This window comes from Acinonyx jubatus, chromosome B4 (genome assembly GCF_027475565.1).
Source record: "Acinonyx jubatus isolate Ajub_Pintada_27869175 chromosome B4, VMU_Ajub_asm_v1.0, whole genome shotgun sequence".
In the NCBI taxonomy this organism is placed as follows: domain Eukaryota; kingdom Metazoa; phylum Chordata; class Mammalia; order Carnivora; family Felidae; genus Acinonyx; species Acinonyx jubatus.
This window is the reverse complement of record NC_069387.1, coordinates 74,347,320-74,370,868: the sequence shown is the minus strand read 5'-3', so window position 1 is coordinate 74,370,868 and position 23,549 is coordinate 74,347,320. Positions and strand designations below refer to the sequence as shown.

The 23,549-nt window shown below is 55.7% G+C and overlaps 2 protein-coding genes across 4 annotated transcripts; one reads left to right on the top strand and one right to left on the bottom strand.

Moving 5' to 3' along the window:
* Window positions 1-3,581: 3,581 nt before the first annotated feature.
* WNT1 (Wnt family member 1) lies at window positions 3,582-7,906 on the bottom strand. The gene is made up of 4 exons (XM_027036023.2): window positions 7,388-7,906; window positions 6,408-6,661; window positions 5,480-5,745; window positions 3,582-5,005 (listed from the first exon to the last, which is right to left on the bottom strand). The coding sequence occupies exons 1-4, from the start codon at window positions 7,489-7,491 to the stop codon at window positions 4,517-4,519; spliced, it is 1,113 nt and encodes a 370-aa protein (XP_026891824.1). The 5' UTR covers window positions 7,492-7,906; the 3' UTR covers window positions 3,582-4,516.
* On the top strand, window positions 4,998-21,535 carry WNT10B (Wnt family member 10B). Of its 3 annotated transcripts, none has more exons than XM_053226183.1 (6): window positions 4,998-6,789; window positions 15,986-16,125; window positions 17,031-17,150; window positions 17,281-17,543; window positions 19,300-19,673; window positions 20,329-21,535. In XM_053226183.1, the coding sequence occupies exons 3-6, from the start codon at window positions 17,077-17,079 to the stop codon at window positions 20,785-20,787; spliced, it is 1,170 nt and encodes a 389-aa protein (XP_053082158.1). In that variant the 5' UTR covers window positions 4,998-6,789; window positions 15,986-16,125; window positions 17,031-17,076; the 3' UTR covers window positions 20,788-21,535. The 3 variants fall into 3 exon arrangements, with proteins under 3 accessions (XP_053082158.1, XP_026891823.1, XP_026891822.1); XM_027036022.2 differs by lacking the exon at window positions 4,998-6,789 and adding an exon at window positions 11,968-15,653; XM_027036021.2 differs by lacking the exon at window positions 4,998-6,789 and having other exon boundaries at window positions 15,813-16,125.
* Window positions 21,536-23,549: the final 2,014 nt, after the last annotated feature.

The following is a 23,549-nucleotide window of genomic DNA, read 5'->3' as shown; positions in this document are numbered from 1 at the left end:
GCTCTGGCAGCCTGGGCAGGTGGCCCCCAGCATCCCACAAAGTGGCTCTTTCTCCTGGCATGGCGCCTGCATTGGGAGATGATTGAGCAGGAGGAGAAAAAGGACCCTTCATTTATCTGGGGAGTAATGGAAGCAGGAATGTTTAGGGGCCCTGCTCTCAACACCCTCCACCTCCACCAACCTACTCTGAGGCAGAATCAGGAAGGAGCCTGAAGCTTTACCCTTTCTGATGAGGCTGCTGGGTTAAAGCCAAGAAGTCCGTAGAGGGACCGGTGCTGGTGTGAACACACGGGAGCCGGGCCACTGTGCGTGCATGCACATACACGTGCAGACACTTGTACTCGCAGGTATTTTGATGCCCGGGCCTGGTGCTCAGCAGGCCGTCAGTCAATGCCTGTTGAATGAATGAATGAACTCTGGTTTTGCTGAGGGTAAGTGAGTGTGAGAAAGAGGAGTGATGCCGGGCTGCACCGTGACACAGGGTGGCCTTGGGCCCTTTCCTTCTGAGGTCCTCAGTGTGGCCCGGGAAGGATGGAACCCCACCTCTGAGCAGATGAGCAAATGCCCAGGAAAAATGAAGTGGTGGGGGTTCCTTCCCTTTGAAAAGGGCAAAAAAAAAAAAAAGTGCAGTATCCTCTTGGAAGCCCCACTTCCTCCTGGGCCCCAGGAACAGCCCTGGCTCCTCCCTAGGAGCCACCCCACCCTATCCCCTCCCAGGGAATGACAAGGGAGCGAGTTGGCGGCAGTTCCCTGGGCATATTTATAACCTGCTGCTCGCTCACCAGCGTCTGCTTTTAGCCCAGACGGGGGAGGGGGCAGGGGGGTGGTCTGTCTCATGCTGGGCGCCCCGGCTGGGTGTGGAAAGAGTGAGTAAGGGTGAGTGGTGGGCAGCTCTGTATGGATATTCCTGCTCACACCACAGCCAAACAGCTTATTTTCTCCTCATTTTGTTATTTTTCTCCCTCTAGCCTGGAGAGGAGGACTGAGCCAGCCTGAGGTGGGGAGGGGGGGGTGCTAGACCCTGGGGTATTTGCAGCCCCACTGACAGGGTTTTTCCAGGGTGCGTGTGGCAGGGTGTGTGTGGTGCCGGCTTGCTGACCCCCTGGGGACTGCGCAGGCCTGCCGTCTCACTCCTCTCAGCTTTTCCGCTCCCCCCACCCCAGGGTATTTCAGGACTAGTGCCTCCCTCACCCGCTGAGGCCAACCATGTGTCCGGGGTCCCTGGCAGCCTCAGATCCCCCTGGGTGTGTGGCACCTGGCACCTGAAGATCAGAAGTGGGTGGAAGGGTAGCTTGGGTGGATAGGGCAGAGCTGGGGCATCAGGCCCATTCCTGACAACACTTGCCTATGGTAATACCCTTCCAGGCGCAGCCCTTCGTGAGAATGGTACAGGTGATCATAACATGAAAAAGAATTAGCTTCTATGTAATGCTTTGCAGAGATCCCACACCCCTTTTGCTTGCCCCCCGCCCCCCCCCAACACACACACCTTTTTTCTTGGTGCGTGGCCCCTTGAGGGCCCAGCCTCATTCTGCACTTCCTTACCCACTTTGAAGTCCCCACCCCTGGAAGCGAGGGCTCCCATGCAGAGGACTGATTCTGGGAGTCTTTCATCAAACCTCATGGGTGTGCAGAGGGCTTTACACTTCGATGAGCCTTCACTGCACTCCCTTCTTCGTCTGACAATACCAGTCGATGTGCTTGATTCCCTGGCCACCCTATAAACTTCTCCAGGTAGGCACGATGGCTCACGCATCCCTGTATCCCCAGCATTTCGCACACGCCTGGCACAGAAGAGGCGTCAGCAAGTGTTCAAGTGACCAGAGTTTTCACGTACATGACCCTCATCTGAACCTCACCACCTTCTTGAAGGAGAGGTCTAAGCACTGACAACCATCCCTGTTCAATCGACAAGGTAACTGAGGCTGAGAAAACAACAGATTTGTTGAAAGTCTAATTAGGGCCAGAACAGGATTCATTGCTTCCCTTTACCCTTCTTCAGCCCTTGTGTGTCAGCTCAGCTCAGAGGCCCCAGCTTCTAGGCCTGAAAGCTGATACCCATTCCAGCTCTTGGAGTTAGGAATCAGGTGAGAGTGCTTGGGGACAGCTGCCAACCCTTCAGCTCCCCAAACGCTGCCTCTCCCCAACTCTGGGCATCGTCCAGTAGGGGCCCAAGCCCCCTCTCCTGCCTCTGGCATCCCATTCACTTCTTGCTTTGGGAGCTGGGGGATCTAATAATTCATTGGATTATAGACTGGACATTCTCTGCAGGGGGTTCTTTACTGGAAACCCAAGGCTTATGAGAGGTGCCTTCTACCCCGGATCAATAAGGTTTCTACTCCTCCCCCTCTGCTGCCCATGAGAGCTAAGCTGGTGCTGGCTTGGCAGATGGAGAAAAAGGGAAAGGGATGTCATTCCAGGGTTGAGCAGCTCCTGGCTCCACTCCCCTACCCCCACACATACCCCAAAGGCCAACAGGGGTCAGAGTTCACACATCCAGGGAGAGGTGGGAGGCAGCTACCACAGCAAAAGAATCCTAGGGAGAGGGGGAAATTCTCCAGCCATCTGGGATCAGTTGTTGCCCTTGGGGGGTGGGGTGCTTCATAGCTCCCCCTGCCCTTTAGGTCCTCCCCTGGGGGGAAGTCTTAGGATTAGGGACAAGCGTTAGAGCTTAGGAAGGGGTTAGTGTTGTCTGAAGTTAGGGTTAAGGCTAAGGTTAGACCTAGATCTAGGGACGGGCAGAGGATTAGGGTTAGAGATAGGTTCAGGGCGTGGGCAGGATTAGTACTCCTGCGGACTCTGGTGAATGTGCACATGGAGGTATGAGCGTTATTAGTAACAGTGCTCTTTCAGGCTCTTTATGGGAATGACTAACTTAATGGTGTGGTTATGGACCACACTTGGGTTTCCTTCTGGTCACATTGGTTTAAGCCCTAGCCTCTAGTTGGATTCTAGCCCTCCAGCTCCCTTCTTCTCCCCCACTGTCGTCTCTGAGCTTTTGGGTCCAGTGCTAGAACCCATCACCTGTCACCTGGATCCTCCTGAGCCCAAGGTTGGGAGCTGGGGTCCTAATAAGGACGTGATAAGGTCCACAGCTGAAGCCAATAGGCTTCAGGGGCCGAAAGCTCTACAGCAGCACCCTTTCTGCTTGGCTTTCTCTTTTCTTCTTTGGTTTCTTTTCAGAACAGGGTCATGGCTTCACTCAGGTGTAGCTATTTTCACAATTCCAGAAAGGAAAGGCAGGCTGAGAGTTTGTTTGCTTGTTTGTTTAATCCCCGTTCATCAAGGGAAGAAACTGAGGCAGTTATGGACTTGCCCAGTATCACACAGCCGGTTGGTGTTCAAATAGGAAGAAGAATCTTGCAGGGTGTCGTGGTTCCTGGCCAGGTTCTTCTGAGGACCTAGATCCCCAGGGGCCTCATTAAGGTCATGCAAGGGTCAGAATCCCAGGGTCTTCTTGCAGGGCGGGGAAACCAGTCCCCCAACAATGTAGCCTATTTAAGAGAGGCAAGCAATGGTGTGTTCTGGGTTCAAGGAGAAGCCACCAAGTCACTGATAAAAATAGAAATTTTATTCTGCGGAGGAAGATACTACATCGGTGGGGGTGGGGAGCCACTAATAGCTACAATGGAAGGAAATGCTGATTCCGGTAGGCAACGGCATCTTTGAGAAATTGGGGAGAGGAAGAGAGGGATCAGAAGAGGCTGGAGAGCAGAAGGAGAGGAGAAGGGAGAGGGACTGGGGTGGGGTGGAAGTGGTCTCTGCAAGCCAGGCCGGAACCCAGCACAATAAATAGTTTTATTTACAACAACCAAACTCGTGGCTTTGTATCCACGATTCAGTGCAAATTATTTACACACTGATGAGGAGGCAGGACAGGAAGGGGTAGGAGGTGGGTGAGGGAGGCATGGCTCACAGCTGTTCAATGGCTCCATGACAGAGGCTGGGAGAATGGGGGTATTTCTGCTGGGTCCCCCAACCTCCTTTTCCACATCACCACAGCTGCCCTTTCACCCTAGAACCTCCCGGTTCCGTTGTAGGTGGGGAGGAGAAAGGCCCTGCTGTCCAGGTGTGTGTTCAGCGTCTGCACCCTTGGCAGGAGAATGGGAAGGGCGTAAGAAGATCTGGAGAAAAAACGGAGGATAAAGGGGAGGGAGAGAGGCGGGGGGGGGGGGGGGGGCTCACTGGCGCGGTGGAGGAAGCAGAGCCACACGGTCAGAAGCTGACCCCCACGGGGAAGGGAACAATCCTTCTCTCACCTCCTGGCCAAGCAGGGGGCAGTGCAACAAGGGGTCTCCCGGGAGAGGGAGGGAGGTAGGTCCGGGGCAGGTCCATCAGGATGGCAAGAGGGTTCATGCCGGCCCAGGCAAGTGGTTTCAGGAGTCCCCCGATAGGAGGAGGTGGGAGAAATGATCGCGCACGTATGAATTGCGGGGGTTGTGGCTGGAGGGACTGGGTGGGCACGTATCCGGGTGGGCTAGAGGGGAACGCTCCTGGGGCGAGTCCGCGAAGCATCTCACAGACACTCGTGCAGTACGCGCGTGTGCGTGCAGTTGCGGCAGCTGACGTGGCAGCACCAGTGGAAGGTGCAGTTGCAGCGCTCGGTGACGCGCTGTGTGCGCGTACGGTGGCCCCGGCCACAGCAGAGCAGCTCGCAGCCGTCCAGCGCGGGCGAGGAGCTGTTGCAGGCGCGCCCGGCCGTGCCCGCCGTTCCCAGGCGTCCGCTGTACGTGCAGAAATTGGGCGATTTCTCGAAGTAGACGAGGTCGTGGGGGGAGGGCGGCTTGTGCGCCGGGTCCTCGGGCTCCAGGCGCAGCAGTTCCGCCCTCGAGGCGCGGTTGCTGCCGCGGTTGCCATACAGGACGCGCGAGGCGCCATCGAATCGGTCGCGCAGCACGTCGCCCACGGCGCGCAGCGTGGGCAGCCGCATCCAGCACGTGCGCACCGTGCACGAGCCCGACATCCCGTGGCACTTGCACTCCTGGCGCATCTCAGAGAACACAGTCTGGGGGGAAGGAGGAAGAAAGGGTGTCCCGGGGCACTGTCAGGGCCAGAGCCACCACCGTCCCAGATACCGCCCCCTCCCGGACCCTGACAGGACCTCAGCAAAGGCCCAGGCTTAGCCCTCGCGCCGAGATTTGAACCCCAGGCCCAACTGCTCCACGCGGGATAGTGGTCTCGGCCTCCAAGCCTCGTTTTTTGAATCTGTACAACGGAGGGCTGCAGGCAATACATTCCACGGGTTCCATGACGTCTAATGTCTTCAGTTCTACCTGCCCTCAGCCACTATCTCTTCCATTCTCTGCTTTCCTTCCACACCTCCTGCATCCTCGGGACGTCCTCTCCTGATTCCCTACTCTGACGCCTGGCCTCATCACCGATCGTCACTCCCCAAGTTCGAGGTTAGCCCCTGCTCAGGGACTCGGAGATCCCTGCCACGCCACTCCGCTTCCGTGCGGAGCCCCTCAAGCCCGCTCACCGTGCGGCCAGCCTCGTTGTTGTGAAGGTTCATGAGGAAGCGCAGGTCCCGCCCCTTCTCCCCGGAGTCCACAAACTCCCTGCCGAAGAGGCGGCCGAAGTCGATGTTGTCGCTGCAGCCCCCCCAGTGCCAATCGGGGCCCCCAGGGCCGCGCCGCCGATAGTCGCACGTGCAAGACTCGATGGAGCCCTCTGAGCAGGAGCGCGCCACCGAATGGGTAACCCCGGCGGAGGTGATAGCGAAAATAAACGCCGTTTCCCGACAGCCTGTGAGGGAAGGGAGCGGGGATCAGCGAGGGGGTACGCGGGGTTCTGCCAGCCTCCTCGGTGAAGGGCTTGGGACCCTTGACTCCGCCCTTAGAGTCCCGAGAGCCGGCGGCCGGCTGGGTTGGGAAGCTGATCTCCTAGAGAAAGCACGTGCGTGGGCACGCAACCCTGTCCACGCTTGTAATCACGCGTTCCTGAGACTCAGGGCGCATTTGGCTCCTCAGTGGGAGTGGGGCAGGTCCAGAGGGAAAAACTGAGAAGAGGGGAGGGGAAGAACTCTGCACTTGCCAAGACCTCTCCGCGCCCCAAACTTTCGGCCCCTGTCGGCGATGCAAGCCTTGCTGGGCTGGAGGCAAGACACACTCGCGGAGATCAGCTTCCCAGGCGCCTTTGAGAGGGGCCGGGGAAACGGTGGCGAGCCGGCGTCCACGACTCAGAACTCGTTTTTGCTGGGGCAGTGGCGCAGAAAAGTTAAGCTTCGCGCCGGAGGTGCACGGCTTGCAAACGCCTGGTAGAGCTGGCGCTGGGCGCGAAGCTCTTGGCGGGTTGATCCTGGAACCCTGCAGGCGCCTGGGACATCTTCCCTGCACTCGCCCGCCCCTGCCCTGCGGGTGACCCTGCGTTCCCCTGGTCCCGGAAGTGTCGCTTCCCTGGGTACCCACCTCGGTTGACGATCTTGCCGAAGAGGTGGGGCCCCGTAGCCGTGGGGCAGTTCCAGCGGCGGTTGCGGAACTGCCACTTGCACTCTCGCACAGCGCTCTGCAGCCCCCCGCTCACGCTGTGCAGGATCCCCGGGTTCTGGCGGATCAGCCTCCTCTGTTTGCGGCTCAGCAGCTGAAGACTGGGCTCGAGCACCAGTTGTAGACTCTTGGAGTCGGTCAGCAGGTTCGTGGAGGAGGCTACGTTCACGATGCCCCTGGTGAGATGCGTGGTAGGAGCTCAGGCTCTGGTAGGGGACCTGCTCCCTAAGCAAAAAGATCGTGTCTACCCTGCCCTCTTCCTGGGACTATTTGCCTGAGAGAGCAGCAGGAGATCAATAATGAGGTAAAGACTCCGAGCTCCCTGGCTAACTGGTTTGAAAGGAATGGGCGTCCAGAGTGTTGTGCAGGGCCGCTCAGGACCCTGTGCCTGGGGACTGGACAGGGGAGGCATGGGAAACCTGAAGACTAGATGTCCACCTTGACTCTGAGAGACTGCTTCCCCGGGAGCCTGGGCAAGGAAATCCTGGCCTGGAGTCCATGCCCACCCAAGGGGTGAAATGCTCAGGAGTCCCACCCTCCTCTCGCCTCCTTTCTGAGCGCTGGCCTGGCCCTTCGCTTCCGAGGCAGGGAAACCCGTGGTGTGGCTACCCCCGCGAGGCTGGGTTTGGGGCTCAAGGGAGAAGGGCGGTGCCAGATGGGAGTGGGCTCCCTGCCTGGAGGGAGTATCGTGGGCCGCCGCGGGCGGACCGTTCACCCCACCTCCTCAGAACTAGATTCTCTGGGGCAGCTCCGCTCCAGAGCGCCCCTCGGTGTCTCGGAGGGAAGTCAGTGCGGTGGAGCGAGCCTGTCTGCGGACGGATCCCAGAGCGTGGGAGCTGGCTGGGGCTGGCCCCTGGCTCTGCGCCCCGGGACAAGTGGCGACCCCGCACCAGCTCACTTACCACCATCGGCCACTGCTGTTGGCGGCCAGGGCTGCGGGCAGAGCGGCCAGCGCCAGCCACAGCGTAGCAGAAACCCAGCCGGGCAGCAGCGCCCAGTGCCCCATGGCCTGCCCGGCCTCGCCTGCTCTGTGCTGAAGTTGGGGCGGCTTTGGCTGCTGCCCGCGACGGTGGGACGGGTCGCGGCGGTGGCGGCGGTGGCGAGAATTCGCAGTCTGGCTCTAACAGCCCTGGGGGCGGGCGGCGGGCAGCATGGCTCGCGGTCCCAGCTGGTGGGCTGAGGCAGCCACGGCGGGCGGCACCGCCTCTTATAGTTGCGGCGCTGGCTGAAGTGACGATAGGAGGCTGCCCGCCGGGCCGCACCGTGGCACCAGGGCGCACCGGTCAGGGGCGCAGACAATGGGGAGCGAGCGGGGCCGTGGCTCCCGCCCGTCTGAGGCGAGAGCTGACGGGCTGGCCGTCGGGGCTCACCCCCGCCCCCTGCCCGGTGGCTCCCGCCTCCGGGCCTGCACTGGCCGCCGACCCCTCCCCTTGGGACGCCCTCCCACGCGCGCCCGCCTCACTCCTCTTCGCGTCCGGAGCCCGTCGGGGACCAGCGTCCGCCAGGGGGCGCGGCGACAATGTGCTAAGGGGAGAGTCTGCCGGGAGCCCAGCCGCTTCGCCACCACCGGCTGTGGGGCTGTCCCCTCGACGTCACCCTGGGCCCGTCTGGCGTCCTCTCTCTCCCCACTCCTAAGTAGAGGAAGGAAAGCTGTGATTCTGGGCAGCGACTCCGGGGAGACGCCTCCTGCTTTGGAACCCCCGACGGCTGGACAGGGAAGGATAACGGGGAGACTGGGAATGGGGTCGTGGTCAGGGAAATCCTGAGGGTGGGTTTGTGGGGTAAGTTCACCAGAGAGAAAACCGGGGACCGCGGCAGTTTGTGTTTGTGGGCTGGTAGGAGTGCACAAGTGACTATGGGGTGTGTGTGTGTGTGTGTGTGTGTGTCTAAGTGGGACGATGCAAGGGTGAATGCATATGAGAATGCGTGAGTGTGTTCTGAGGGTGCACACTCGTGTGTGTCCTCATGGAGAGAAACTCCATGTTTTGAGGAGGGACGTTAGGGAACTTTCCAAAGAATCTTGGCATGTAGCTCACGTCAGGAGGGATCAGTCGAGTCATCTTGTCACAGCCACCACCTGGGGCAGTGCATCATCTATTTGTCGGGAAGGAGGTGGCGGCCACTGTCAGGAAAGACCCAAAGACTGACTGAGGGATGGAGTGTCTGGGACTGTTTGTGGAGGTGGGTGGATGGGTGGATGAGTGTGTGTGCGTGGGGAGATTAACTATGCATATATGTGTCACTCTCGCCGTGTATACCTTGTGTCACCCTATGGTGTGTCACTCTGTAGCATGTATCAACATGTGCATGTCACCGGGGGAGGGGACTGAGGCTGCAACCAAGGCGCCATCAAGATGGACAAAGCCTGGAGTAGCTGAGTCTCTGTGGATTAGGCTCAGGAAGGGCAGTGGAGTGGATGTCAGGTGTGCGTGTGGGTGGGGAGGGCTGGGAAGAGAAGAGTTGCTGGCTGAGCTGAACCCAGAATAGGGAACTTGTGCCTCCACGTGTCTGCTTCTTTTTGGATTTTTCTGCCAAGTTTCTCTCTTCTTGCAAAATTCTGGCTCTTTCCACTCTCACCACATTTGAGATATCCCGAATGCTTGCAAGCATCTCCTCCATTGTAGGCTTTTCTCTTTTTTCCCAGGGACTCCAATTCAGCTTCAAGGCTACCTTGGCCTCCTATTGAAGAGGAAGTGGCTGCTGTCCCCTGTACTGGGGCATAGGGAGCATCACCAGCTTTGTCATCATGCCCTACCACCACACACAAATGGCCCCTGCAAGGAGGGAGGACCTCCTCCCTTATATCTCTCTTCTCTCTCACTTTACAGAGGGGAAAAAAAAATAGATTAAGAAGTTGTCCAAGGTCTACACAGCTAATGAATGAATAAATGGGGCACGTGTCTGGCCGAGTTGCTGGTGCATGTGACTCTTGATCTTGGGGTTGTAAGTTTGAGCCCTACAGTGGGTGTAGAGATTACTTAAAAGCAAAATCTTAGGGGCACCTGTCTGGCTCAGTGGGAAGAGCATGAGACTCTTGATCTCAGGGTCCTGAGTTCAAGCCCCACTTTGGGCATGGAACCAACGTAAAATAAATAAATAAATAAATAAATAAATAAATAAATAAATAAATAAATAGTAAGCTTCAAAATTAGAATCTTAAAAAAAATGAACAAGTTGGTAGACCCAAATTAAAACTCAGATCTGGGGTGCCTGGGGGGCTCAGTCGGTTACGTGTCTGATTTCTTGATTTCAGCTCAGGTCATGATCTCATAGTTCGTGAGTTCGAGCCCTGAGTCAGGCTCTGTGCTGAACAGCTCAGAACCTGCTTGAGATTCTCTCTCTCCCTGTCTCCCTGCCCCTCCCCTGTGTTCTCTCTCTCTCTCTCTCTCTCTCTCTCTCTCTCTCTCTCTCAAAAATAAATAAACTTTAAAAAACTCTTTTTGATTCAAAGCCAATGCTCTTTCCACCTAATCAGCTTTTGTGAGTGTGTAGCAATACAATAAGCTATGAACCCCATCTCAAAATTGACAGATAAATAAAAATGATTTTTAGGATCTTTCTGTCTCCCTTTTGAATCCTCTCTTTTTCACCTCCCCTGCTTTTAGGGTGCTTTCTAACTGAGTATGTACCCAGGTCTGATCCTGAAGAGTTCTAAGTCTCAGAAATGATCAGGTATCCCATTAAAGGCAGGGAAATCACTCTAAGGAGTCCATGTCTGATAAGTTTAATTAATCTTCTTGGGGAACCTCCATTTTATTTTTTATTTAAAAAATTTTTTAACGTTTATTTATACTGAGAGACAGAGAGACACAGAGTGTGAGCAGGGGAGGGGGGGAGAGAGGGGGAGACACAGAATCTGAAGTAGGCTCCAGGCTCTGAGCTGTCAGCACAGAGCCTGATGAGGGGCTCGAACTCACAAACTGTGAAATCATGACATGAGCCGAAGTCGGATGCTTAACCGACTGAGCCACCCAGGTGCCCCAAAGGCACCTCCATTTTAAATGAGATGCTTATTAACCAAGATGAAGCCTGATGGAGGTTTTTTAAAATTTGTTATTTTAGTGTTTTTTTTTTTAATTTTTTAAAAAAAATTCATGTTTATTTATTTTTGAGAGAGACAGAGCATGAGCAGAGGAAGGGCAGAGAGAGAGAGAGGGAGACACAGAATCCAAAGCAGGATCCAGGCTCCGAGCTGTCGGCACAGAGCCCGACAAGGGGCTTGAACCCACAAGCCGTGAGATCATGACCTGAGCTGAAGTCAGACGCCCAGCCCAACCGACTGAGCCACCCAGGAGCCCTAGTGTTTATTTATTTTTGAGAGAGGGAGAGGCATAGTGCAAGTGGGGGGAGGGGCAGAAAGAGAAGGAGACACAGAATCTGAAGCAGGGTCCAGGCTCTGAGCTGTCAGCACAGAGCCCGATGTGGGGCTCGAACTCATGAACTGAGAGATCATGACCTGAGAAGTCGGCTACTTAACTGACTGAACCACCCAGGTGCCCCCTGATGGAGGTTACTTTTGAGGGCAATATCCTTCCCAGGCCTATTGCCCAGTCCAGTGCACCTGACCCTCCCGAGGATTTGACCCTGAGAGACAAGATGTTCTGGACCCAGCATCCTCCCCAGATCCAAAATCCAGTAGTCTCTACGGAGGGCACCCAGCACAGAAGGCTCAAGTAAATAGACAAAGTACCATGGGCAGCTTGTCCTTCATCCCTTAAGAGTTTATTCCCACTGGGGCCTAGGCCTTGTGCTTTGGCCTGTGGATTGATTAAACCCCATGGAAGCTGGAGATGCACTGGAAGACAGGAAGCCCTTTCTGTGGCTCCTGGTGACAAGCAGAGGTGGGAAGAAAGAAAAGATGAGCTGGTATCCTTTGTTCTACCATTCCACCCACCAGGAGTAGTGAAGAAAAGTGGGCTCTAAGGGCTCTAAGTCTGAGTCATGCTATGAATGACTTGGCCCAAATTTCTATTTAGATCAAATCATTACTCTATCAATTGTCCTGTTTCTTTCTTGTTTCTTCAATTTACCTCTATGCTGGATCATACCCATCAGCAGGCAAAATGCTGTGATATCTCCCCTCTAAAAACTCTAAAGCTTCATTCGACGCCACATTACCTCCTGAGATTGCTCCATTTCTCAGCCCTCTTTTACTGCAAAAGCTCAAAAGGGCTGCTTTAATCACTAGCGCCAATTTCTTTTCTTTATTCCCTCTTTCCACCCCGATCACCTCTTTGTTTTTTTTTTTTCCAACGTTTTTTATTTATTTTTGGGACAGAGAGAGACAGAGCATGAACGGGGGAGGGGCAGAGAGAGAGGGAGACACAGAATCGGAAACAGGCTCCAGGCTCTGAGCCATCAGCCCAGAGCCTGATGCGGGGCTCGAACTCACGGACCGCGAGATCGCGAGATCGCGAGATCGTGACCTGGCTGAAGTCGGACGCTTAACCGACTGCGCCACCCAGGCGCCCCTCTGATCACCTCTTTGAATCTGCTACACCTCCTGATCAAAATCATCCATGACCTGTTGGCTCTCATCCTAACCAACTTTTAAGGAACAGCAGACAGAGTTGAACACTTTCTCCTTCTTGGAATACTTTCTCACTTGGTTTCTAGAACACCATTCCTACCTCCCTAGCTGCTCACCTTCTCAGTCTTCTATCTGGTTGCACCCTGTATACCCAATTTCTAAACTTCAGAGTATACACCAATTCAATTTGGAGTTTCTTTCCGGTCTACACTCATTCTCTTGGTAATCTATTCAGTCTCATGGTCCCTAATTTATATCTCTGGCCCTTAACCCTAAACTCTGGACTTGCACACCTAACACTTGAATAAGCATATCAAGATGTACATGTTCAAAACTGAACTCCTGGGGCACCTGGGTGGCTCAGTTGGTTAAACATCCGACTTCAGCTCGGGTCATGATCTTGTGGCTCACAGCTCAGAGCTTGGAGCCTGCTTCAGATTCTGTCTCCGCCTCTCTCTGCTCCTCCTCTGCTCATGCTCTGTCTCTCTCTAGAAAATAGATAAACATTAAAAAAAAAACAAAACAGAAAACACTGAACTCCTGATTCTTCCCCATCCTAACCAGGTCTTTCTTCAGTGGTCCCATCTCAGTAAATGGCCACTCCATCTTGCTCCCCCCCCCCCCCAGTCTCTTATCCACAGAGCAGCCAGAGGCATTCTTTCCAAAACAGAAGTCAGATCATTTCATTCCTCTGCTGGGAATTTTCCAATGATCCCCAATCTCACTCAAAGAAAAAGGCAAAATCTTTACAGTGGCCTCCACAGCCCTATATGGTCCATCTTGCTCCTTCATTGCGCACCAGTTATCTCCCCTGTGGGTTCCTCCCTTTGGCGGCACTGGCCTAGTTGCTAATTCCTTGAACATCCCAAATGAGTTCCTGTCTCCAGATCTTTGCACCTGCTTTTCTGACTTCTGGAATGCCCGTCCTCCGATATCTCCGTGGGTTCGTTCCCTCACTTCCTTTCCCATCCCCCTATATAAAGCGGAATCCCACCACCTATCTCCTTTACCTTGCTCTGTTTTTCTATCACTTTTGACCACGGATAACTTTAAAGGCTTGAAGTAGAAAACCAGTAGCAAAGCACCTCCTTGGAGCAGGAACAGGGGAGAGAGATACTGGAGGGGAAAGGGGCTTTATTTTGATGTTGGGGTGTGGGGAGGAAGCAGGGAACTAGGGCTGAGAGTTCACGGACAGAAGAGCCTACCTTCCTTTGAAGCACCAGCAGGCGGCACTGCCTCCTTGGGCCGGGAAGGCATCAGCCTCTGGTAGAGAAGGGGGCAAAGTTCTTTTTAGGGTAATCCCGCAGATTTGTTGGGGCCAACCGCTCAAATGTTGGGGTTTTCCCTGAGAGTCCGACGCAGTCGGACTGTGGACCCTTTGGTGCCTCCGGGCGGTGGCCTGTGGTGCTACAACAGAAGGCGTGACAGGCGGAGGGTGGGCAGCACAGCTGAGCTCACCGCTGAGGGCGCATCCATCCCTCCTGGGCCTATAATTTGGGTTCCCCGGGCCTGGCCGCCCCTATCAGCGGCTCAGCAATAGATGAGTCACCCGGGACCCCGGGCCAAGGCAAACATGAGGGGGGGAGGAGGAGGAGGTTCCCGAGGCTTTGCTCTGCATTAGCCACCGCCTCGGTTGCTCGATCCCCCAATCTCCCGCGGGCCCCCACTCTTCTTTTTGACCCCCGCCCTCCAGGGCTCCAGTGTTCTTCCCAGATTGTTCTTGCTACACCCACCCTCCATCCTCATGATGGGAAGGCAGCCCTCCAGTCTTCTCATCGAAGGGAAGGAGGACCAGCTTGCTCCCACTCCCTCCCCAGAGTAATGACAGCCCCTCACTTTCCCCCTCCTGTCATGGCCCCAACCCCTGTCAAGGTCTCTCTGGTTCCCGCCCCTCCCCTTTCCTGGAGCTGGCTGCGTGCTTGGGGTATTAGGCAATGGGTGTGTACCCGCAGCCCTCTCCAGACCCCGCCTGCTCCACCACCCTCCAGCCGCCTGCGGGTCAGTGCTCAGGCCAGCCGGTCGGGCCAAGGGCACTGAGGGCCAGTTCAGGCCACCCAGTCTGCCTGCCTGTGGCCTTCTGTCCCAGAGCTGAGCTTCTGCATGGAGAGGGAACAAGAGTATGGACCCCTGGACAGACCAGCTTGGGGAGCCCTGGAGTCACTGAGAAGTTGAAGTCTATGGTGGTAGTTCTGACCCTGGCCATTCCTTGGCACCTGACTACACTACAGCCTGACAAGGGTAGAATCAGAAGAAAAAATCAGAAAAAAATGTCCAAGGGGTCTCCACAAGAGAAGAGGAGCATAGGAAACCTTGTCCCCTTCCTCCAGGGACCTGAGTGGAGTCCCAGGCTAACACGCAGGCAGAAGGACAAGGACGTTGGCAAGGATCGCTGAATCCAGGTGTAAGGATGAAAGCTACTGAGATTGCAGATTCTGGTGGCCTCAAAAGCCACACATGGTTTGGGTCTTGGCCTCTAAACAGGAAGAAGAGGCAGGGGCTATAGGGCTACTTCTCCTGCTTCCCTGCCCCCGGAGGTGCAAAAGCAAAGAAAAGCAACCCTCTTCTGGTCAGAGCTGGCCAGTGTCAGGAACCAGGGCACTTTTACCTCCCCAGCCTACTCAAGACCTGGTACATAAAGGTGGTCAGTAAAAAATACACGGGCAGATGAAAGTCACTGACCTCTCTCAGACCGCTCTGCCCCCTAGACAACAGTGCCCCCTGCAGCACAGGGCAGGCTCTGCAGCAGCACAGGCTGGAGGCTGGCTGCCCAGATGAGCTGCATGGCCACCACCAAGGAAGAGATGACTGTGGCTGTGGGTTTCAGCCCCGTGGCTCTGCTTCCCCAGGGGGCCTGTCTCTGAGTCAACGTGCCAGCCTCGGGCGCGCGGGGCCAGTCGTGCCTTGGGCTGCGGTCTGGCAGGGGCGGGGGGCGGCTGGGAAGCCTGGGGCCCCTCTCTGGCAAAAATAGCCCGCAGTGGTTAGAGCTGGGAGGGTGAGTCAGGCAGGAGCGCAGTGGCGCCTAACCCCTTCACTGCCACTGGAGCTCCCTAAGGTGGTTTGTCCTGGTCTGTGCACCCCAAGATGGGACTCTTTCCCTGGCTGTCCTCAGGCTGGGCTCTGTTTGAGATCCCAAGGCCCTCCTCATTCCATGTGAAGCACGTCTGAAAGCATGGAGCGACGATATGGGCCACTCCAAGTACAGACTGGGGGATCCTGGGAAGGGCAGGAGAACTCCGCAGGCAAGGATGCCTGGAAGCCAAGGGAAGCAGAGGAGAAGGCTGAAGATCTTTGGGGCTACCCGAGCCTCTGCTAGGACCAAACTCTGAGGCCAAGGCTGACCCCTCCCAAGGGGCAGGCTCAGAGCTCAGAGGTGGGTGGAAGCCAAGCCACCCAGAAGGGAGCTTTTCCTGCCGGCTCTGAGTGCCTTGTGGTGCGCTCTGGCTCAGGGCTCTGCACAGCAGTGTCCAGGGAGAGAAGTTGATTCTCAGCTCCAGCTTCATCGTGTCAAAGGCACTCTCCAGCCATCCAGCTCTCCTTGGGGAAACTGAGGCAAAGAGAAATGACCACGTGGGACCAGGCTCCTATCTCCCTAGTCTGGGTCCCTGCACCCTCCTTGCGGACTTGGCTACCCAGAGCAGGTGAGAGGCACTGTGGTCACCACCCCCTTCAGTGGGGCCAAGCGTGAACCCAGGCGTCGGGGGAGAGGGTGTGTGTAGGCTGGGAGGAGGGGGAGCGGCTGCGCTCCCTGGGTCAAGGCGGGGGGTGCGAGGAGTGGGGTGGGGATGCCCGGGGCTCGGGGAGGGGCCGCAACTCTGTCAGCCGCAGCAGAGCCGCCTGTGAGCTCGGCACGAGTAGAGTAGAGCCAGAGCCCCCAGTTCTTTGCTAGACCGCTCGCTAGCTTTCTCGATCACTCCCTCCCTTCCTCCCTCCCTTCCTCCCGGCGGCTGCGGCGGCGGCGCTGGGGAAGCAGCGAAGAGGAGTGGCCCTACCCTGGAAGAATGCGGCTCTGCCGAGGGGGCAGAACCCGAGGCAGTCTCCCCACGGTTTGAAAAGCCCGAGCCCAGGCGACCCAACCCTGCCGGTGGCGACCCCGCACCAGAGCAGCTGGAGGTAATCGGAGCCGGGAAAGCAGGGAGGGCAGGGACGAGCACATGCGGCCGAGACAGGCACACGGGCAGTCAGACAGACAGACAGACAGACAGACACGCATCCGCCCACAGGGGCACGGAGACACCGAGAGAGCCAGGGATATTGCCAGAGATGAAGACAGCAAATAAAGGGATACCCCCAGATCTGAAGGGCAATGAACGCGAGAGCAAAGGGTTGGGGACCGAGGCTGGGACCTGAGGGGACCAGACAGACGGGCGTCTGGAAGGAGGGGAACACTAGTTAGGAAAGGTAACACAGAGGAGGAAGAGGACTCAGCCTGAGCTACGGTCCTTTACAGGCGGGAACCAGGTCCCCTCCCTGTCTGGCGCACCTGGAGCCTCCCCTCTCTCCCAACTGCAGAAGGGGGTAGAGAGGGGTTGGGAGCCCATTCCTCCACCTTTCTCACGGAGGGTGCCTGCCTTCGACGGCATCTGGAGGTGACCCTCCCCCACATCCTGCGATCTGTTGGTGGAGAACCGCCTCCCAATTCTGCCCCCTAACCCTAAAAGCGAGACTGTATCGGCAAGGGAAGCCAGTCCTGGGGCCCTTAAAGAGGGAGCCCTGGTGGGCAGGATGTGGAGTGGTGTTTGTGAGTCGGTGTGTCTGAGTCTGCACGTGAGTGTGTCTGTGTGCCTGGCATTGTGTCTGGCTGGGTCCGGCTCCAGGGGCGCTTGCATAAGCCCCAGCTGCGAGGCCCCTAAGTCTTCCCGCAGGGTGTGGGGACTGGGAATCAAGGGATGATTCTTACTGTTTTGTTTGCGGAGGAATGTGGAGGGTCACTGGGGTGGCACTGGTGAGTTAGGAATCCTTGGTTGCTCGGGGGAGCCCACCTTATTCCTGAGCGCCCAAGTCTCTCTGTCCCGCAGGCCGTGATCGATCTGCCCACCGGGGCCTTCGGGCCCGGGCTTCGACATGCCGGAGGAGCCCCGGCCGCGGCCTCCGCCCTCGGGCTTCGCGGGTCTCCTGTTCCTGGCGTTGTGCAGTCGGTGAGCAATTCCCCCCTGTCACCCAGCCCTCGAGAGAGCCGTAGGCTGCAAGCACCGACCCGGGACGGGAGGAGTCGGAGGGGGCGCGCGGCCTGGACCACAGACCCCGAAACGCCTTCTGCGTTCCCAGGGCCCTCAGCAATGAGATTCTGGGCCTGAAGCTGCCCGGCGAGCCGCCGCTGACCGCCAACACCGTATGCTTGACGCTGTCGGGCCTGAGCAAACGGCAGCTAGGCCTGTGCCTGCGCAGCCCCGACGTGACGGCATCCGCGCTTCAGGGCCTGCATATCGCGGTCCACGAGTGTCAGCACCAGCTGCGCGACCAGCGCTGGAACTGCTCGGCGCTGGAGGGCGGCGGCCGCCTGCCGCACCACAGCGCCATCCTCAAGCGCGGTGAGCCGGGCCGGGCGGGTCTGCGCCTCTGGGGCTGGGGGCGGGGGGGGGGGGGGCGGCAGGCCGAGGCGAGCGGAGGCGGGAAGGGACCGGTTCACGACTCGGGGAGGGGCCTCTCTGGGAATTCCCCCCCGGGAGCCACGGAGCTGGGCCTGGCCACCCGTCTGGGCCCCTGCTCCTGACTTCCACCTGCGTGCTGCCGGCAAGGCAGCTGGGTCGCGGCTCTCCTACCCTAGGGCCCCCCTTTCCTGCCTCCACCAGGCTCAGTCTGGGTTGCACCTGTGAGGAAGAGATGCCCCCAGCCCTGGAAGCTTCAAACGTCCCCCCCATTCGCTCCCTCAACTTTCTCCCCTCTCCCTCTCCGCTGGGACAAGCCCAGGCTGGTGTCCCCAGAGCCTCAGCGGGGGTGGGGTGACGCCCCCAACCGTTTAAGGGTTAAACCTACTCCCCTAATTGCTGGGGTTCCCAGGAGCAGAGGCTGGGAACAAAGACCCTGATGACTTTGAAGCCGGGGAGCAGCCCCCTCCTCTGTGCTGTGGGGGCCCCAGGTGGCTCTCACCTGAGCAGGTGAGGAACGGCTGGAGGGGCGAAGAACAGGTCACTGCTGGTCTGGTCTGGGAGGTATGGTCTGGAAGGCATCGTTGCCTCTTGCCAGGCCATGCCCGAGTTTCCTCCCTGGAGGAGTAAAGATCCATTCTGTGCTCAGCTCCAGGGTGGGGGCAGTACTTCAGGGACTACGGGGTTAATAGGCAGCTGCCATCTGCGGGGGAATTCCCAAGACGTGTGCAAACAGCTTCACCCCTGGAGGGTGGAGGTTGGGGGGGGGGGTCGGGAGGCTGGGCCAGAAGCCCTGCATCCTGGGGTGGGAGAGGCCCGGCCCCTAAAGAGGTGCTGTCTCTCATCCTCTCAGGGCTCAAGGAAGCCCCTACCTAAAAGGAAGTGAGAGACCCCTCCTTCCCTACAGGGCCTGGTATAGGCTTTGATACCCAAATGGGAAGCATGGGAAAGGGTTGTCATCTTGAGCCTCTGTGACCCCCAAAACATAACAAAGAAGCCAATATTTTAATACGGCCGTAGGGAAAATCGCCCTCACTCTCTCCCCCTCCCAGCATTTTATAGAGTAATAGCAGGTTAGGATAAACATAAAGGGCAGTCTCAAAGGGCAAATATAAAACTAGAAACTGGAAAGGGGAAGGACAGCTCCACAGTTCCCGTGCTTTGGGGGTATTGGGGTGGTGGAGATGCCCCCAGCCCTGGAAGCTTCAAACGTTGGTTAAAAGACGCTTTAGAAAAAAAAAAAAAGACACCCCCCCCCCAAAGGTCTCGGCTTCCACCCCACCACCCAAGCTCCCTGGGGAATTTCTAAGGCTTTCAGATGTAGAACTCGGTGAAGGAATCTTCAAAGACCTCAGGGACTCCCTCTCAGTCACCTGCCAACCCTTGGGGTCTTGCCCTCAAGCTGGCTCTTTCATCCACACCTGCAGATCCCAGAGTAACCGAACCAGGATGGGCCTCAGAGATCACTTCAGTCCACCCCCCCACCCCCCGCCCTTAATAGATGAGGAAACTGAGGCTCTGTGCTTCTGTTCCCTTTCTTCTCGGTGACTTTCTCCCCAATTATTCAGCTGGTAAATGGCAAAGTCAGGATCCAGTTAGGAACTCCTGGAATTGAAGGGTGGCTGCTTATTTCCTTCCACCTCCCCCCTCTCAGCTGCCTGTCAACCTTATCCCCCCGTCACACCCTTTTTATCCCCAGGTTTCCGGGAGAGTGCTTTTTCCTTCTCCATGCTGGCTGCAGGGGTCATGCACGCGGTAGCCACGGCCTGCAGCCTGGGCAAGCTGGTGAGCTGCGGCTGCGGCTGGAAGGGCAGTGGTGAGCAGGATCGGCTGAGGGCCAAACTACTGCAGCTGCAGGCACTGTCCCGGGGCAAGAGTTTCCCCCACTCCCTGCCCAGTCCTGGCCCCGGCTCAGGCCCCAGCCCTGGCCCCCAGGACACATGGGAATGGGGTGGCTGTAACCATGACATGGACTTTGGAGAGAAGTTCTCTCGGGATTTCTTGGATTCCAGGGAAGCTCCCCGGGACATCCAGGCAAGAATGCGAATCCACAACAACAGGGTGGGGCGACAGGTATGTGTGTGCAACTTGTCCTGGGTCTCCTTAGCTTTCGAGGCCTGGGTAGAGTTTGAGAGGCACAGCAGAATGAGAGGAGGAGATGCGGTGGGTGACTGCCACTCACCATCTGGATGACCTCAAGTTACTTAACCTCAGTTTTGCATCTGTAAAAAGACTCTAATGATATCTATCTTACGTTGTCATTAAGAGGGAGCTAGCAAATGGAGCACTCGGCAGAGTGCTAAGTCCTCGGTAGGTGCTCATTACACGATAGATAGCTATTATTACAGCTGCCTCCCTACAGAATTTAGGGGTTCTTTGGGTCAGACTCCTCATTTTGGTGCTCACTCTGGAAAGAGCACTGGACTGGGAGTGCGGACAACTGGAGTTGAGTTCTGTTACCACCTAGTTCCCTAAGCTGAGTCTCTGTCACCAGCTAGTGATTAAAGACGGGCAAATCACTCTGCTCTGGGCTCAGTTCTCCAGCCAGAAGATGAGGGAGTTGGGCTATTAGCCAGCCGTTCAGTGCCCTTTCTCTTCTGATATTCCATGGTCATTCTCGCCTATATTTATCCTTCCCTGTGCTCTCTGTCCCCTCCCCTCTCCTGTGCCTCTGTGCTCTGCCCATTTGCTGCCGTCCCCTTCACCTCGCCTCCCTCTGCCGCTCTAGGTGGTGACTGAAAACCTGAAGCGGAAATGCAAGTGCCATGGCACGTCGGGCAGTTGCCAGTTCAAGACCTGCTGGAGGGCGGCCCCAGAGTTCCGGGCAGTGGGGGCGGCGTTGAGGGAGCGGCTGGGTCGGGCCATCTTCATCGATACCCACAACCGCAACTCCGGAGCCTTCCAGCCCCGCCTGCGTCCCCGTCGCCTCTCAGGAGAGCTGGTCTACTTTGAGAAGTCGCCTGACTTCTGTGAGCGAGACCCTGCCGTGGGCTCCCCGGGCACTCGGGGCCGGGCCTGCAATAAGACCAGCCGCCTGCTGGATGGCTGTGGCAGCCTGTGCTGTGGCCGTGGGCACAACCTGCTCCGGCAGACACGAGTCGAGCGCTGTCATTGCCGCTTCCACTGGTGCTGCTACGTGCTGTGTGATGAGTGCAAGGTCACAGAGTGGGTCAACGTGTGTAAGTGAGGGCCAGCCTCGCCACAGCACTGGGGAAGGGGAGGGGCACTTTTCAGCCTTTTGCTCTGATTTCTGTCCAGGGTCAGTCCTGGCTCCTAGAAGCTCCAAGTATCTACCTGGAAGCAGCTTGGGGGTGGTGGGGGTCAGGTAGAGTCTGTGATGTGCAGCCTTCTCCCCCACAGTAGGAGGGCCTTGGAGGGAAAGCTGTCACCCCTCTTCTGCTCCTTAAACACCTGAAATGAGCTAAGATGAAATGCACTGTATTGCCTCCCTCTCCCCCACCCTGGGGTCCCTTTAGCTCTGGTTCCTCTTCCTTCTGGCTGGGGAGTCCCTGTAGTCTGACCACTCTTTTCCTTTGAGGGATAGCCCCAGGCACTGTGTGGAGCCGTAAGACCTGTATCCAGGGAGACCACTCATTCCTACCTGCCATTCCCAAACTCTTCTACAGTGATCTGGGCCCACTCTTGTGGGGTAATGGGAGATGGTGGTAGAGAGGTTTTTCTTGGGGAAGAGACAGAGTGCTGGAGGGGGACCTCTCCCCTGAGTCCTCAGAGGGTTGTTTGTCTAGGTCCTTAGGGAAACTATCCCTCCCCCCCGCCTTCAGATGTTAAAGGGAAACCTCCAAAGGAAGAATTTTACCTAAGACTCTCTGAGCCTTTTATTCTTTCTTTAGCAGGAGGGATGGGGATGTATAATTTATTGTACTGAGACTTGTTCTTGGTTTCTGTTTGTAACTAAAATAAATTAAGCTACTGGACCAGTGGATGCAGGTGGTGATATTTCTGCCCACACTTGGGATCCCAGTCCATGGCTTCTTTTCCAGGTGAATTCTACCCTCATATACTCAATGACATTACTTATGCGTATCCTGCCTGGCTCCACAAAGGATTTGAAATGGTCCTCAGTGATTTATTTCTTTATTATTTTTAAAGTTTTCTTTCTTTCTCTCTGAGAGAGAGAGAGAGAGAGAGAGAGAGAGAGAGAGAGAGAGAATGAGCAGGGGAGGGGCTGAGAGAATCCCAAATAGGCTCTGCTGTCTGCATGGAGCCTGACATGAGACTTGAACTCACAAACCAAGAGATAATGACCTGGGCCAAAATCAAGTCGGATTCTTAGCCAGCTGAGCCACCCAGATGCCCCTGATCCTCAATGATTTAGTTGGGAGCTTTCAGTGTGGAAAACCAGGGGGGTACTTCTAGAGGTGAGGGGCTAGAGATCCAAACACAGGCCCTATTTACTTTTTATGTGCCTCAACTCCAGATTTCACCTTGGTCCTTGCCCTAGAACAAGGGTTGGAATTTTTTCTTCCTGCAAAGGGCTTGATAGTGAATATACAGTTAACCCTTGAACAACATAGGGGGGTTAGAGGAGCCTCCCTCCCCATGCAGTCAAAAACCTGTGTATAACTTTTGACTTCCCTAAAACTTAGTTACCAACAGCCTACTGTTGACTGGAAGCCTTACCAATAACATAAACAGTCGATTAACACATATTTTGTGTGGTACTTGTTTTATATGCTCTATTCTTACAATAAAATAAGATAGAGGAAAGAAAATGTTATTAAGAAAATTGTAAGGAAGAGAAAAAACACATTTAGAGTACTATATGGTGTTTACTGAAAAAAAATCTGTGTATTAAGTGGACCCACACAGTTCAAACCCGTGTTGTTCAAGGGTCAACTGTAGTAGGCTTGTGGGCTTTGTCGCAACTACTCAACTCTGCCATAATTACTCAACTCTGCTGTTGTAAATCACAAGTAGCCATAGACTGTACATAAACGAATGGGCGTGGCTGTATCCAAGAAGGTTTGATTCACAAAAATGGACTGCAGATGAGATTAGGTTCTTTCGCTGAACTCTGTTTACCCCTGCCCCACACCACATGGTCACCTCTTTTCTGGAAATTTCAAGTACCGAAGGTATCTCAGCGTTAAACCAGGAGCCAAAAGAGCAGGTGCTTTTCTTTATGGCTCCAAGTCAGAGAACCTGGGAGGTAGATATAAGATTAATGGGAAACATATAAAGGAGATTCCAGTGCTCAAAAAGGAGTGTTTTGCTCTGGAAACCAGCAAAACCAGCATGCTTTCCTACTGAATTATTTGCACGTGTATTTTGTCCTTCCTTACTCAGAGCTCTTCTGCATTTAATCTTAGTAAAGTAGTTCCTGTATCTTTCAGAAGAGAACTAGAGAAAACAGATTTTTAAAGCTTTTTACAATCTCTCTATTCCTAGCTCAGTGTCTTTGAAAACAAACCGTTATCATTCAATTCAGAAAAGGGATAGACCTCATACATTTAGGACTAAATGTTTATGGGGTTACAAGCTGCTGATTCTAACAGGTCATCTCCTTGGCCAGGGAATGTTCTCTCCATTCCTCTAGGCAATAGATATATCTGCTACCCAAATTACCCTAAAAAAACAGGTGATTTTGCTACTGGGATAGCAAGGACATTTTGAGGAATGTTGGGTTAGGGCAGTACTCTGGCAAAATTTTATGTCCTTGAATTTCCACTTGAGAACTCTGGGCTTGGAAATTTGATGGAAGCAGTAAGATGTCTTATCCCACTTCAGTCACTGACTGAGCCTGGTGTGTACGGGGGAGTGGGGAAGAGGGGGTGTATCTAGAATAGGATATGAGAGAGAATAATGATAAGGAACATTCAGAATGGGAATTTCTCACACTTAGGAAGGGGGAGGAGAATCTCCAATGGTATTACAGAAAGAGTATTTCATCTTTTTCCTGTTTCCTTCCTCTGTATTCCCTTTGGCTCC